The following is a 14,825-nucleotide window of genomic DNA, read 5'->3' as shown; positions in this document are numbered from 1 at the left end:
GCGGTGGTCGGTTTGCTTGATGAAAACAGAAGGGGAGGACAAAAAAAAGTTTGTTCAAATAAAATAAAATAAAAAGTTGTGATCTAGTGTAGAATACCAAATTTGATCATGATTGATCTATTGGTTCTCATATGTTTTCTGACCACTGGTGAGGGACCTAATCCACTATCTCACCCTAGAATCCGCCATTAAGTACTAGTACTTAAAAAAATAAGTATCCACTATCGGAGATGGTCTTATACTCATTTCCTTCCAAATCGAAGCACATGATTATTTCATTTAATACTCTTATATTCTTATTTATTTATTCTTAATTTAACTAATTTACTTATTTTAGTATTCTCTTTCATGGTTATTTCATTTAATACATTTAAAATATTTAAAAATTGATCAAAGTTTTTTTATAAAAAGAATCAAATTTTTTTCTTAAAGTGATGCTTATAAAAAGGATCGGAGGACTATTAATATTATAGTTGTAGAAACCCTTTGAAAGTTGAAAGTTGAAACTACTTTGAATTTTAACTATATCTATCTAATCTAATGAGTTACTTACTTTTTTGATTTCAGGTTTAATTGAAAGAAGGAAGAACTAGAAAGTGTAGAAAATTGAAGTGAGCGAGTTGTGATTATGGCTTACAAATCGCTATCTTCTATCTCTGTTTCGGATATTGAATCCCTTGGAATTGCGAGAGACCACGCTGCTACTCTCCACCAGAGTCTCACAGAATTAATTGGAACTGATGATGCACCTGCCACGTGGCAGAACATCACCACCAACATCCTCAACCCAGAACTCCCCTTCTCGTTCCATCAGATGCTTTACTATGGTTGCTTCAAGGATTATGGCCCTGACCCGCCCGCTTGGATACCCGACCCGTATGTTCTCTTCTCTAATATTATTATCCATCAAACATTTAGCTTAATTTCATAGTTTCTTACTATAAACTATCAAGGCGCCGTTTGGATTAACTTATTTTTGAACTTAGGCAAACAGTTTATGAAATTTTTATGTATTATTATAAGTTTGTCAAGCTAGTTTACATTAAAATAGCTTATAAAAGTACAATTTTAGTTACTGTGTACTTATAAAATAACATACAACCTAATTTATATTGCATAAGCTGTTTGAATAAGCTCAAAAATAAGCTAATCCAAACGGCCACAAGTACTACACACGAGGCACTCACATGTAGAGATTGATGATAATTTTTCAAATTTGAAGTGACCGAATGTAACCGCACGCACCCATGTCTTGTTGGTGTCCAACACCAGCACAGTGTCATATACCGAACACGCCTTCAATCTGAAGTGTTGGTGCTACATGTGTAATGATCACAAAACTTTCAATGTTGTGATTTTTTAATCATTAAGGTTGATCTAATTGGTACGGGTTCAACTGATGCTGGTGTGGATTCAAATCTGATTATTGTCAATGTGAGAACCTCGTTAATGTAGTACATGTGTTAATGCTTTTAGGCCCTGTAGTACCTGTGATAATTTTTCTATTTCTCATTTAAAGTGAATTAACTTAAGTGGAGACTAATTATTCATATGCTTTGCCTATTCATTTCTTGTAGAAGCTGTTTCAATTGAATGACTGAAATTTTGAAATACTCTCTCCGTCTCATAAAAAATGTCTCATTTGTACTTTTTCTATCTCAGAATTGTCACTTTAGAATATCAATGCAACATTTATTATTTTTCCAATATTATACACTAACTAACTTTATTACTTCACTTAATAAGGGTGTTTTAGTAAATAACACTAGTTTTATCATTTTTTTTTTTGAAATTCAAACATCTTCATTCAAATGACAGAAGAGTTACAAATAACACTAGAGTCTTCTAAAGGAAAGGCATAACCCAACCAAGACTTACAACCAACTTGCATAGCATAACCAACAAGCCTATGAGCTAAAACATTCAAATCTCTACAAACATAATTAATAGAAACACTACTAAAAGTACTCATAAGGAGTTTGCAATCTGTAACTATAAGTTCAATACAAGCAATAGAATTAGATCCTCTAATACATTCTACCACCACCAGAGCATCAGATTGGATTATAACTTCCTTCAAGTTTTGGTCCTTTGCTACTTGTAGACACCAACGAATGGCCAAAGCTTCGGCAAGAAGAGGATCCACCAACAAATTTTCCTTCCTGCAGGCTGAGAAAGAGATCATGCCAGAGCAGTCCTTAATAACACAGCCAAAAGTAGTATAACCATCTGGGAAGCAACCTGCATCAACCTGAATTAGATGAGAACAAAGTGTTGCAGCCGGTTCAGATGCGGCATGCTGCTGCCTCTGTTTCGACTTCTTAGGAACAGCAAGGTTAAATTCATGAACAATATCCAATGCTGCAATAGCTATATCAGGGGGAGTGGGAATTTTTTGTTGGAACACAACTTGGTTTCTAAAAAACCACATTTTCCACATGATAGAACAAAATAATTGGGCTCCTAAGCTATCTTTTTCCTTCAACCAACATGACAGCCATTTGTTTAGAGAAGAATTGATCGGAACATGGATTCCAAGGCTAGATGAGAACCAAACTAGTTTGGCAAAATTACATTGCATGAACTCAGTTGTTTCCATTTCAGAATTACACAGTGGACACATATGCTCAATTTGCACCCCTTTTTTACACAAGTTTTCTCTAGTGGGTAGAATATTTTTTGCTAACCTCCAAACAAAACACTAGTTTTATCATTAAAATCAACACCAGTAGTCATTTTTTTAAGAACCGCATAACTCAAATAGGAAAACTTTTATGAGACGGAGGGAGTATTTTTGAAGTTATGAAGTAAAAGGTCATAAACTTCTTTGGTTTGTTTGTGATTAGGGAAAGTGTTACTTTAACAAATGTTGGCCGGTTGCTAGAGAGGAGGGGTAAAGAGTTTCTTGGTTCGGCGTATAAGGATCCAATTACAAGCTTTGCTGATTTCCAAAAAATTTCAGTCTCAAACCCCGAGGTCCATCCAAGATAATCTTAATATTTGTTTTCAAATTTTCAATTTCTTTGCAGTGTTTGTCAATGTTGTTGTGTATTATTTCAGGTTTATTGGAAAACTGTGCTGGATGAAATGAACATATCATTTTCTAAACCACCCGAATGCATCTTACGTGACAACCCGAATGAGGATGGTTCATCATCATACCCAAGTGGTCAATGGCTTCCTGGAGCATCTATTAATCCAGCACAGAATTGCTTGAATTTGAATGGCACAAGAAGTTTAAATGACACAGTTATAATATGGCGTGATGAACTACAGGATGATCTCCCTCTACAAAGGATGACACTTGAGGAGTTGCGTCAAGAGGTTTGGTATGCTGCAAATAGCCTATACATTTGTCATTAGATATTTTTTATACTTATTAATTCATGTGGCTATAAATTGTTTAATGTATATCTTCATATTATAATTATTCATGACATTTATAAAGTAATTGTTTTTAAATTTTTTTATCAGATTCTCTCTGTTAAAGCTAGGTATGCACAACCTGACTCAACCTATTCGCTTTCCATGGTTAACATGATTGATTTCTGCTGGTCCTTTCTTTAACACATGTTTCTTTTAGAGAAGAGAGAGGAGAGTAGGATGAAGAGGAATAGGCCGAGGGATATTATGCAGGATTATGATAGGTCATAGGAGAAATATATTGGGGAGTCCAGGAACATAGAGGAACAATGGGCAAAAATACAAATAAGAGATCCGGATACAACATCTTTATCAAAAACTTTTTATGGTTCACAATTTGTGTGTATCATTTATTAAGCTCAATCCTATCTAATGTCAGACTAATCACTCACAATAGAGTTCAAGAAAAATAAGGATGCAACTAGATGTAAAGAAGAAAACGAACTGCATAAAAGTGGATATCCAGTTTGCAACAACAGAAATGGGGAGGAGGACACGCTAAGAAGGGAGGTGAGAGTAGTTGAGAGGCATGGCATCGCAGGATTGTGGAATCATTGGCTCGGTCCGTTAGTTTCAGCTCTCAATCTATCATTTCCTTTCAACATCCATTTTGTTGACCGTTCTTAGTGATCCACTACTCACCATTTTAACAGAAGCTTTGCTTCCTGGTTTTGTAATCAGCTTTTAGTGTCGGTTCCTGTTTCTATCAATTTGGTTTTGATATCACCTATCAACATGACCATAAATCATAGCTTGCAATAGAAAATCTGTTTTGTATATCATCTGTCGTCTTTATTCTTGACCATAAGTCATAGATTGCTATAGGCAAGTACCTGAGTATAAAGCCGTATAGTTTAACAGCTGTAGCAATCGCTATAGTGGCCAGAGTAGCGGTCGTCGGAGCTAGACAGGGCTGCACCTTCAAACGAGATCAAAAATCCCAAAAAGAAAAACCATAAAATTTAAAATGTTAGGGTTTATGGTTGGGGCATGTTAGGAGGAATTTTACATTTAAAAAAAATGCCAAAGCAGCATTTGTCCTTCTCCTCTCTCACTCCTGTTCTCATCACTAAGTCACAACAACTAACTGTTAAGTTTTTATGTATGTCTATATATATAGACACACACACACCACAGTGTGATTAGTCTACAATTAACTTTTGTAGTTCTAACTTCCAAGTATTGAAAAAAAAGAAGTGAAACTATGTTGCTTCTGTTACCTTGTAGGTTAGTTGCGTATGCTCTTGAATCTCTGAGTCTGGAGAAAGGATCTGCAATTGCGATTGATATGCCAATGAATTGTAAATCTGTGGTCATCTACCTAGCTATCGTTCTTGCTGGTTATGTTGTTGTATCCATAGCGGATAGTTTTGCAGCACGTGAAATATCAACCAGGCTTAAAATATCAAATGCAAAAGTCATATTTACTCAGGTATAACCCCTAATATCTTTTGATGACTGCCCCCCACCCCCCCTCTTTGTAGACATTCATTTTTATTTTTTTTACATCTCCCAACTAAATTGTTTTATTACTGTTGAAGCTATTAGGACTTTAGGTAGGAAAGGAATAGGAGAGAATACTGATTGAATAATTGGTAATGATTTGATGTGAAACAAGTTCAAGGAACTAGTATTACACTTCTAATCCTAACTCAATGAGGAAACAAATAATGAAATATGATGAATCTTCATCTTGGAAAGTGGGGATCACTCCTAAGAGATCACTTAAGATACTTTATTTATTCTGAGATATAATAATGATATTATGAGATAGTTTCAAATATTCTAGTGGTCCTGCTCAAGCTAAGATTTTATCTAGAAGCACTTAAAGCAAAAAATAATATATAATGTAGTGCACTGCTTCTGGGACTAGAGATTGGGTTACACTGCAATGGGCTGGTGTAAGTAATAACTGACATAAGTCACCACCGGTGCGATTCATCCGTGGGAAAGAATTCGCAGCCAAAATGAATCAATTCGAGAAGTAATCACTTATATGATTCATTAGTGCAAAGAACCAGAATGATTATCATCTTCCAACTTTCTTTCTTTGTATACCTCAATGTTATGCTGACATTTAAAAAAGCCAGTCTTACATTAGATAAAACAGTGACAAATTAGAAACAACTACAACAAAGATTGTCAAGAAATCACCCAAAATATTTCGATTTTTCCATTTTTGTGGTAGCTATCTCAGTTTAGTCTTTAATTTTGTTAGTATTTATTTGTTTTCCAATACTAGCATTGAGGTTAAAAAACTTGGAAGGATTCGCCTTGCTACTCCTTTCCTACTAATTCATCATTTCGTAGCTTGCTTCTTTCTCACAAGATGAATCATGCTAGTGGTGACTTCTCTTACGATTGATTATTATTTTATGGCGACTTGTGTTGGTTATGACTCACACAAGTCCTTTGTCCCAAGAGTTTTTGATGAATCTTGCACAGTGTCGTCAAATATCGGCCATTGTGGCCCCATAGTGTGGTTTGCAGTGGCAGATTTTTTGACAACTGCCATGACCAATTTGTGAAGGATGGCGGCACTGCGATGTTTCATGGCAGATATGACGGCTTAAAATGACAGTTTTCTAGCTTTCTGCCAAGGTCCACCATGAATAAAACTTATCTCAATTGTTCAAAAAATAAAACTCATCTCAAAATTTGCTTTGTTGTTCTTGATGAATTTAGAAAAGATTTTGTTCGTGCTGTTCATAATTACTTGCCAAGAGTTGTCCATTTATCATCATTCCACTGATGTCTCTTCTTCCTCGGTAATGTACAAACCAGTTCTTCAAAATTATCCTAGTCATCATGATGAGTTATCTCTCCAACCGTTCTCTTTGGTCTCTCACATCTTCCTCTCTGCCTTTCCAGCCATGTTTTATGGAGCCTACTGTTAGGACCCAATATGAGAAGGTGAGCCCAAATAGGCAATTAACTAATGACTTGCCGAAGCCCCATTATGTGGGGAGCGCTCAAGATGGTTATAATGGGTTACGAGGAGAGAGCAAGGTTATCTTTGATCATCTTTCAGTTAGAACCTATAGAGGTTGGGAAGAGAGAGAATTATCTCTCCTCTAAGGAGCTTTTGCCCTGGGGATTACAGGGGTTTCTTCTGTAATAATTTTTCTATTCAATCAATAATACTATTTTCTTTTACTTATCAGGATCTCATACTTCGTGGTGATAAAGCCCTCCCTCTTTACAGGTGAGAATCATTTTTAACTGTTTAGTAAAGTAACCCTCTAGTTGAGTTGTCTCCTCACTTTTGTTATTTGTTTTTCTTCCCAAATGCAGTAGAGTTGTGGATGCCGAGTCACCTATGGCAATTGTTATCCCAAGTAGAACCCCTGGATTTAGCATGAAACTGCGCAATGGTGACCTTTCTTGGTGTCATTTTTTGGAGAGAGTCAATAGAATCAAGTATGCAATTTAATTCCGATTTATTTAAAGCTATATTTTATGAAATAAGAAAATATTGTTAGGTGATATGCCTCTAATTTTTTCAACATTCTAATGTGCTCTTCAGCATGAATAATAGTTCTGATTTTGATGGTCTCTTTTAATTCTCATTTTTTATCATGTAACATACAGAGGCAAGGAATTCATAGCTGCGGCACAACCAGTAGAAACAGTCACAAACATTTTGTTTTCTTCTGGAACAACAGGCACGTTAAATTTTGTATTTTGTCTTGAAATTAATCTGGCCCGAATCTCATTGTTGTCTGACTTTGTGGTATAGGTGATCCAAAGGCAATTCCATGGACCAATATTACTCCTCTAAAAGCTGCTGCAGATGCATGGTGCCACTTGGACATTCGTAAAGGTGATATAGTTTCCTGGCCCACTAATCTTGGATGGATGATGGGGCCCTGGCTAGTATATGCATCATTGCTTAATGGAGCTTCAATGGCTTTATATAATGGATACCCACTTGGGCCTGGCTTTGCCAAATTTGTACAGGTATAAAACCATCCTGCTGTATAATTATTTTACACTTCCCTTACCTGTTTTTGCTTGTCAACATTTGATATTCATAGATTGGTACATTCTCAGACGTTCCTGTCACTTTACATACTGCCTCGCAGCAAGCACAAGGAAGGTGCTAGAGGCTGCAATGCAGGCAGTCCAATGTTGCCGCAATTAAGGTGGCTAGGGGAAGGCTGAAATTGAGGCATATTTTCGAACATGTTATATAGTTTTATTCATCTTAGTACTATTGTACCCTGTTTAGGATGCTAAAGTGTCAATGCTTGGTGTGATTCCAAGTCTTGTACGGAGCTGGAGAAATGCAAATTCCACATCCGGCTATGATTGGTCAGCTATTCGGTGAGCACTATTTAATCTACTAGCCTAGGCATACTGCATGCATCTGAATGCCGTTTATGATTATGCAGTATCTAATTGGAACTATTATTTAAAATATAGTTGCTTTGCCTCCACCGGAGAAGCATCTAACGTAGATGAGTACCTTTGGCTAATGGGAAGAGCTCGTTACAAGCCAATCATTGAATATTGTGGTGGTACAGAGATTGGGGGTGGATTTATCACTGGATCATTACAGCAGGCTCAGTCATTGGCTGCTTTTAGCACACCAGCTATGTGCTGCAATTTGTTTATTCTTGGTGAAGACGGGCATCCTACTGTAAGCACTATTCATTCAACATGTAGTTCTCGATTGCATAGATTACATAAAGCTGATTTTTATTTTTTTTACATTCTTAGTTATAAATCTTAAGACAAACCTTATTAAAAAAAAATTATGACAAACCTTGATGACTACTATGTCTTTCTCCTTGCACTTACAAGGACAGTTGAAATTCTATGTATTGTTTTTTTTCTAGAATTTTCCATCCTGCGTCTGCCAAGCTTCAAAAAAATAAAATGATCTCTGCGATATTGTGTCACTTTCTTTAACAAACCAATGTTCTGATTAAATACTTAAACTAAAGTTTGATCTTCCTTTCTATTACAGCCTGAAAATGTTCCAGGAATAGGTGAATTAGCTCTTGGCTCCCTTATGCTTGGGGCATCAAATACACTGCTCAATGCTGATCATTATGGTGTCTATTTCAAGGGGATGCCTCTCTGGAATGGAAAGGTAGGCATGGCATTCTCCTTTATAATATCTGGGATTCCTGAATATTTACAGTTGAGTTTCTCTAGTCAGGTTTTACGGAGGCATGGAGATGTATTTGAGCGTACAGCTAGAGGGTTCTATCATGCGCACGGTCGTGCAGATGATACAATGAACCTTGGAGGAATCAAGGTAATTATTTTGCTGATAATAATTAATAATCTAGTTAGAGTAAGGAGAGGACTGTGGACACTTCATTGGCATATGAATCTAAATTATTATATGAAATTGACTTTCATAGAGTGCAATCAATGCATCAATACAAACTGTTGATCTCTGGAATAGAAATTAGGGAATTAATGCATAGTTATTGAAAACAGAAAACAAAGATACAGAGAGTTTGTTTTGTTAAGCACTTTTACATAAATTTTCTCCATGTTACAATCATGTAGATTCTCAATTTTATTTTATTTTTCTATGTTAATAACTAGTTTCTCTTATTGAGTGTGTGCGCTTTCTATTTTATAAGCATGCTCTGACATTTCATGATGTTTTGATAGGTGAGTTCGGTTGAGATTGAACGCATATGCAACGGAGTAGATAGTAATATCGTGGAAACAGCTGCAATAGGGATACCGCCTTCTGGTGGTGGGCCTGAGCAATTGGCTGTAGCTGTTGTACTGAAGAATTCAAACATCACACCACAAGATTTACTGAAATTGAGGATGTCTTTTAATTCAGCTCTCCAAAAAACACTAAATCCATTATTCAGGGTACTGGTTAATTTTCATATATTGATAAAATTCATTATCACAATATAGTTTAGTGTTCTAAAGACATGCACGTTTGTGTAGGTCTCTCAAGCAGTACCAGTGCCATCTCTTCCAAGGACAGCATCAAACAAGGTCATGAGAAGGGTTTTGCGGCAACAACTTGCAGAACATAACCAAAGTTCAAAAATATAACATTATTATTGGGGTGATTGGTTTTTGCTAGCTGTTAGTTTGTCTGTTACAATTACATTGCAGAATAATGGGTATAAAAACCTTCCCCTTGTATCCCATTGTGTATCTTTAATAATAAAACCTCAATTGGAGTTTCTCTCTCTGATTGCCAATAGAGTGAAACCTTGAATAAGAGCATTGTTTTTTTATGGACAATGGACACAAAGTTGTAATCTCTAATTACCACTTCTTCTGTGTTCATTCTGCTATAAATGTATCCTTCTTCTACCACATGCCTAGTGTGAACTTTGTAAATTGCTGCAAATCAATCCACAGCTCTGCCACACTAAATTTCCCAGTAACTGACTTTGTTTTCTGCATTCATTGTCATCATTGAAAGAAATTGTCAATCCCATCGATTATTCCACTGTTATGTCATTAAACTACATTGCACCTCTTTTATCTTATCTTCTGTTCACTGTCTTTGAGAATTTTAATTATAGATGCTATTAATATTCAGACCATCTGTAACGGCTTTTCCTCCGTTGTAACTTACATTTGGAATAACATGGTTTCTAGATGTCTTATACGTACTAGAAACGTCTAGGATTTCCAGAAAATACAAGAATTGCAAATAAAATAACGATTCCTAGAACTGGACGTATGCAAAAAGATGATAGTGAATTATCTACGAACAAGAATTAGCCATGCTTGCGTAGGCCATAACAATTCTTCCCCAGTAATGATTATCTCAATTGAAAGAGAGTTATGAGGCAGGTATGCTAATGGAGATTATGATTTTTAAAAATAAGATAGGTGTTGGATAAATGATTGCACTGAGCCTATTTGTCTGCATTTCTATTGCTCTCATTGTGTTTTTTGTTTACTCTTAATTTGTCTTTTATTTATATATATACTCCATCCATTCCTTTTTACCTGTCGCAAATTGACCATGTACACTGTTCACATAATCTAGTTTGACCATATTTTTTTATTAATATATAAAAATAAATGTTAGACATATAAAATAAAATAAACAAAAACAGAGAGACATAAACAAATTAAATTACAAGTCTCAACATTGTGTACACCAAATCAGATATTTTAAAAACTGTCGCAACACATACAAGCTTAATTTCAAGATCAGTCAAATTACAATATTATATATAATGGGTGATTCCGTATGGATGGTACTCCAAATGTTGGTCTATTCGATTGTTCCTGATGGCATAGCAACCTAAGACATATATGGTAGTGAGAAGTATAAGCACACAAACATTGAATATAGTGAGATATCTCCATTGGTTCCTTATGTTGGCAAGCACTTCTCCTTTGCATGAATTGCAATCGTAACATAGCTTGTCCTGCCTATTTTTCCATGTCCTGCAATCTGTATCGTTCACTAATGGACCTGTTTTCGGTACTTCCCAGAATGTTGCATTTTTCATTGTGAATCCACATTGCAAAGGTGGTTTACAACATCCAATCTGTTATTTAAAATACAAAAACAAAACCATTATTTTATATACGCAACTGTGATTCACATTGTAGTCCTCAACTGGCGCAGCCAGAATTTCAGTTGCATTGTCTGGACAACAACATCAAGATTTGCAGTGTAACTACAATCAGAACTATAATCACAATTTAGAATCATGCTTGGTGTTGATGCACATATCATATGGTATTTTCTGTCCAAAATAAATATATTAATTCTTATGCGCTATGATATTTTATTTTTTGGTATTGTCCGAAATCCAAGTATCTATCACTTGTGTATTGTCCGAAGAAAAAAAAAAAGGTTCAACATTATATTTCCTGTAGTTAAAAATCAAATAAGGAAGTATAACTAACCTGCGCGACTACGGAGTGATTCCGTTGACAGAAACCTACACCCACCAAACAAGTCTTAATATCATTCCAATTTTTGTCATTAATAACATATTGTTGCAACCAAAGGGAAAAATCCGCAACTCTATACTCCCGAATTCCTTTATGAGACAACTTTTGACCATTAGTGACAAACAATGCAAAAACAGTAAACAACATGAAGCCCAGTATAATAAAGAAAGTGGCAAGAAGGTATGCATATAGAGCCTCATTAATACGGAACATTGAACCAGTTATTCCGAGAACCGATACGACGAAAATGAAGACGGCGCCGAAGAGGAGAGGATACATCAACACTTTGAGGCAGTCGGTTTTGTGGAAGTGAATGTAGGCAGAACCACCCAAGGCAGAGAGTGATAACAATAAGGTTAGTATGTTTAAGGTACCAACCAATGTGTTGCTTATGCGGAACATTTTGTTATTGGATTGGATTAATTGGGAATTGTTTTGTGATGTAACGTACGAGGATTTGGTTGGTTGGTAAAAATGGTGCTTCTGTGTGAAGAAGGAAAAACGAACTGCTTTGTAGCGGTAGTAAAGTAACGGGTGTGTTGTGTCATGTGTGTCGTTTTTTATTTTGAATAGGGGATAAGTTGAAATAGGAGTGGGATTCTCTGCATTAATTAATCCCACAGTTGCACGCCGTATTAAATCTAAACCATTTATTTAAGATCGGACGACGGCCTATATCCAGTGAGCGGACAAACAGTTACTTTTTTTTTTTTGGTTTACTATGTGCTGGGGATCGAATAATGTATATACAACCAAACCCCTCACCACTAAACCAAACCTAGTGGCTTAGTTACTTTTTTTTTATTTATAGAAGATACGCAAATAATCTAAAGGTAAAAAATCCATAATTTTATAAGTGGTGTCAACTAAAGCTATACGTAAAAGAATTAAATAAAGTGCTTCAAATACTAATTGCATGTCTCTTGAACCATCACTTTACCATCAGCATCAGCAGAGACGGATCCAGAAACTTATTGTACGGGGGCCGGAAATAAGAACAATTATTTTGAGCCTTAAACATATTTTTTGTTAGTCATTTTGATTTTCGGATTTATCTTTCCTTTGTTAGTTTGGTCCTCAAATATGTTTTATGTTTGTCATTTATTTTTACCATAGTATAATTCATAATACTAAACTAAAGTGTTATAAATAGATAATTGAGACATAATAATATATATATTATATACATGTATGAGGGGGAGGGGGGCCTTGGCCACGACTTGCCCCCCTTTGAATCCGTCCCATCAGCAATACTATTATTTTGTCCATAATATTTGGTGCAAAAGAACCTTTATCATCGGTTGATGGGTAAATACTCTCAAATTATGAAAGGGTAAAGGAAGTCTCACCTTATCGATAACTAAGACAACCGTAAAAGCCATGATGTGCAGAAGAAACATTGGGGAGGGGAAGTTGGACACAAACAGAATTGATAAAAAGTCAAAGAAAACTATAGAGATGAAGAACATAGAAAAAGCTTGCAAGTTGCGGAGCCACACTTGATTGTAGTCTTTACGTTAGAGGTGCTGAAAATTGTAGCATCTTTCCTTTACATATCAACGATATTATGCAAATTATATATACCAGCGGGCCAGACAAACGCGTATGTCTAATTTATGTCCCAAAAATATATTATGGTGAATTTGTTAATAAAATATTTTTTATACTAAAAAAATGTCTTATGCTATGGTGAATTTGTTAATAAAAGATTTTTACTGCTAAAAAAATAAGGATATTGGGTGTATTATGAAAAGTCGACACCAAAAATATTTGTATCCTCTTTAACTTAATTTCAGTTAACTTTTTAGTTTTTAATTTTTTTTATTCTAACATTTTAGTCATTTTTTATATTTGGATATAAATTTCAAACTTCAAATTTATAATTTTCTTTCTTTGTTCGCGTTCAATCATAATAATATATTTTATGCCATAAAAGAAAATCATAGATTAAAGCTTAAAAAATCACGTAAAAACATAGATGAATGACTAAAAAGACAAAAATGACGTAAAGAAAATATAGAACTCAATCGTTTTATGAAATTAAGTTAAGAGATTAAAGATGTAATGTTGCCACCATATTACGTAAGTTGTACAAGAAGAATTATAAATAGTTTTTAATTAATTTATACAAGAATAAAATAAAAATAACTATGTCATGCTATTATTTATATTTATATAATCAGAATTATCCGTTGTAGTTAAATAATTCACAACCTCTAACCTAGGGTCCTGGCTCCGCCATTGATGGCAGCCATCTAACATATTCCGAGGATCGAAACTAATGCGAGAGGAAAAGCTTTGCTTTGGGAGACACGATAGGTATGTTGTACGAGAGAGCATGTTAATTATACCACCGGATCCCATCAGAACTCCGCAGTTAAGCGTGCTTGGGCGAGAGTAGTGCTAGGATGGGTGACCTCCTGAGAAGTCTTTGTGTTGCACCTCTTTTTCGATTTTTTTTCTTTTATTACTTCTATTTTTATTTCATTTAATTTTTTACCTTGTTACAAGTTTTTTGGTTTAATTTTCTAGCGAAGTTAGTTAAAATATCTATTTCGTCCAAAAACCAAAAAAAAAGGATAAAAAAAAATACCAATTGCTATGTCATATGAAAGACATATATACAATTAAAGCGTATTGTATATCAGGTGGATCATACCAGCACTAATGCTTTGGATCCGATCAGAATTCCACAGTTAAGTGTGTTTGGGCGAGAGTAATACTAGGATGGGTGACCTCCTGCCTCTTTTTTTTTTTTTGGACTCATGCACATATAGTGCAATGTCCCTACCAACTGAGCTAGCTCACGGGGACATAGCCTCCTTCCTTCTAGTCTAAATTATAAATATTTGTTTTTTTAAGATTCAATGAATAATTAATTAATTTAATTTATACTCTATTACAGTATAGATTAATGTGTCAGATTGACTTATTTTTAAACTTATCAAACTTTAAATTTAAATATCCTATTATACTTATAACCAAATGAAAAAAATTGTGTCCAACCTAGACACAAGTTTACCAAGGGAGTAAATAAGTGACTCACAGGTGAGACAATAACAAATGTCATAGATAAGAGTAGCTCATTTGGTTGGTCTAGTGGCTTGAAACCTGGGAGTATGTTCCTCCTTAGAATCTGTTTGGTTCGAAGTAGATGGATGAGAGGGAAGGGAATATTTTTAATAAAAGGTAAAATATATTATATTTTATTTTTTTGTAAAAACTCTACTTATCAAATATTATATTATTTTTTTTCTCAAATATCCATGAGATTGAGATTGAGATTTTAATGAATCCTAATCCTAAAATAGAATGCCCATGTGATTTTGGAAAACAATTGCACATGTTCTCTTTAGTCAAAAATAAAATAAAATTGCGCATGTTCACTTTCAATGTAAACCGTTGATTTAATCTGGATGGTTGAAAAAAATATTTGTTATTGTCTCACTGGTAAGTCACCTATTTACTCCTCACCCTAGCATTCA

The 14,825-nt window shown here is 34.8% G+C and overlaps 2 protein-coding genes across 4 annotated transcripts; one reads left to right on the top strand and one right to left on the bottom strand.

Annotated features, from left to right (window-relative positions):
• The first annotated feature begins 232 nt into the window (after positions 1–232).
• Positions 233–9,792, top strand: LOC123919072 (probable acyl-activating enzyme 17, peroxisomal). Of its 3 annotated transcripts, XM_045971294.1 has the most exons (14): positions 233–876; positions 2,847–2,976; positions 3,061–3,329; positions 4,651–4,855; positions 6,588–6,628; positions 6,718–6,843; positions 7,015–7,088; positions 7,163–7,383; positions 7,655–7,749; positions 7,849–8,065; positions 8,396–8,521; positions 8,591–8,689; positions 9,058–9,270; positions 9,352–9,792. In XM_045971294.1, exons 1-14 carry the CDS (start codon positions 629–631, stop codon positions 9,460–9,462), a joined length of 2,175 nt encoding a protein of 724 aa, XP_045827250.1. In that variant the 5' UTR covers positions 233–628; the 3' UTR covers positions 9,463–9,792. The 3 variants fall into 3 exon arrangements, 2 of the variants coding, with proteins under 2 accessions (XP_045827250.1, XP_045827249.1); XM_045971293.1 differs by having other exon boundaries at positions 477–876; positions 8,396–8,689; XR_006813016.1 differs by lacking the exon at positions 9,352–9,792 and having other exon boundaries at positions 480–876; positions 8,587–8,689; positions 9,058–9,199.
• An 809-nt stretch (positions 9,793–10,601) lies between these two features.
• On the bottom strand, positions 10,602–11,771 carry LOC123914931 (tetraspanin-11-like). The gene is made up of 2 exons (XM_045966093.1): positions 11,293–11,771; positions 10,602–10,928 (listed from the first exon to the last, which is right to left on the bottom strand). Exons 1-2 carry the CDS (start codon positions 11,740–11,742, stop codon positions 10,602–10,604), a joined length of 777 nt encoding a protein of 258 aa, XP_045822049.1. The 5' UTR covers positions 11,743–11,771.
• Between the last annotated feature and the right edge of the window lie 3,054 nt (positions 11,772–14,825).

The sequence above is a fragment of the Trifolium pratense genome, linkage group LG3 (genome assembly GCF_020283565.1).
Source record: "Trifolium pratense cultivar HEN17-A07 linkage group LG3, ARS_RC_1.1, whole genome shotgun sequence".
Classification (NCBI taxonomy): Eukaryota; Viridiplantae; Streptophyta; class Magnoliopsida; order Fabales; family Fabaceae; genus Trifolium; species Trifolium pratense.
The sequence above is the reverse complement of the archived record's forward strand: the minus strand, read 5'-3'. Positions and strand labels throughout refer to the sequence as shown.

Bases quoted from the DNA above. Each gene is read 5' to 3' on its own strand.
- LOC123919072 (XM_045971293.1), top strand. From the start codon at position 629: ATGGCTTACAAATCGCTATCTTCTATCTCTGTTTCGGATATTGAATCC. The intron at 7,089-7,162 runs GCACGTTAAATT...TTTGTGGTATAG, and splicing joins GTTTTCTTCTGGAACAACAG to GTGATCCAAAGGCAATTCCA. The intron at 7,750-7,848 runs GTGAGCACTATT...TTTAAAATATAG, and splicing joins TATGATTGGTCAGCTATTCG to TTGCTTTGCCTCCACCGGAG.
- LOC123914931 (XM_045966093.1), bottom strand. From the start codon at position 11,742: ATGTTCCGCATAAGCAACACATTGGTTGGTACCTTAAACATACTAACC. The intron at 10,929-11,292 runs GTTAGTTATACT...TTTAAATAACAG, and splicing joins ATCACTCCGTAGTCGCGCAG to ATTGGATGTTGTAAACCACC.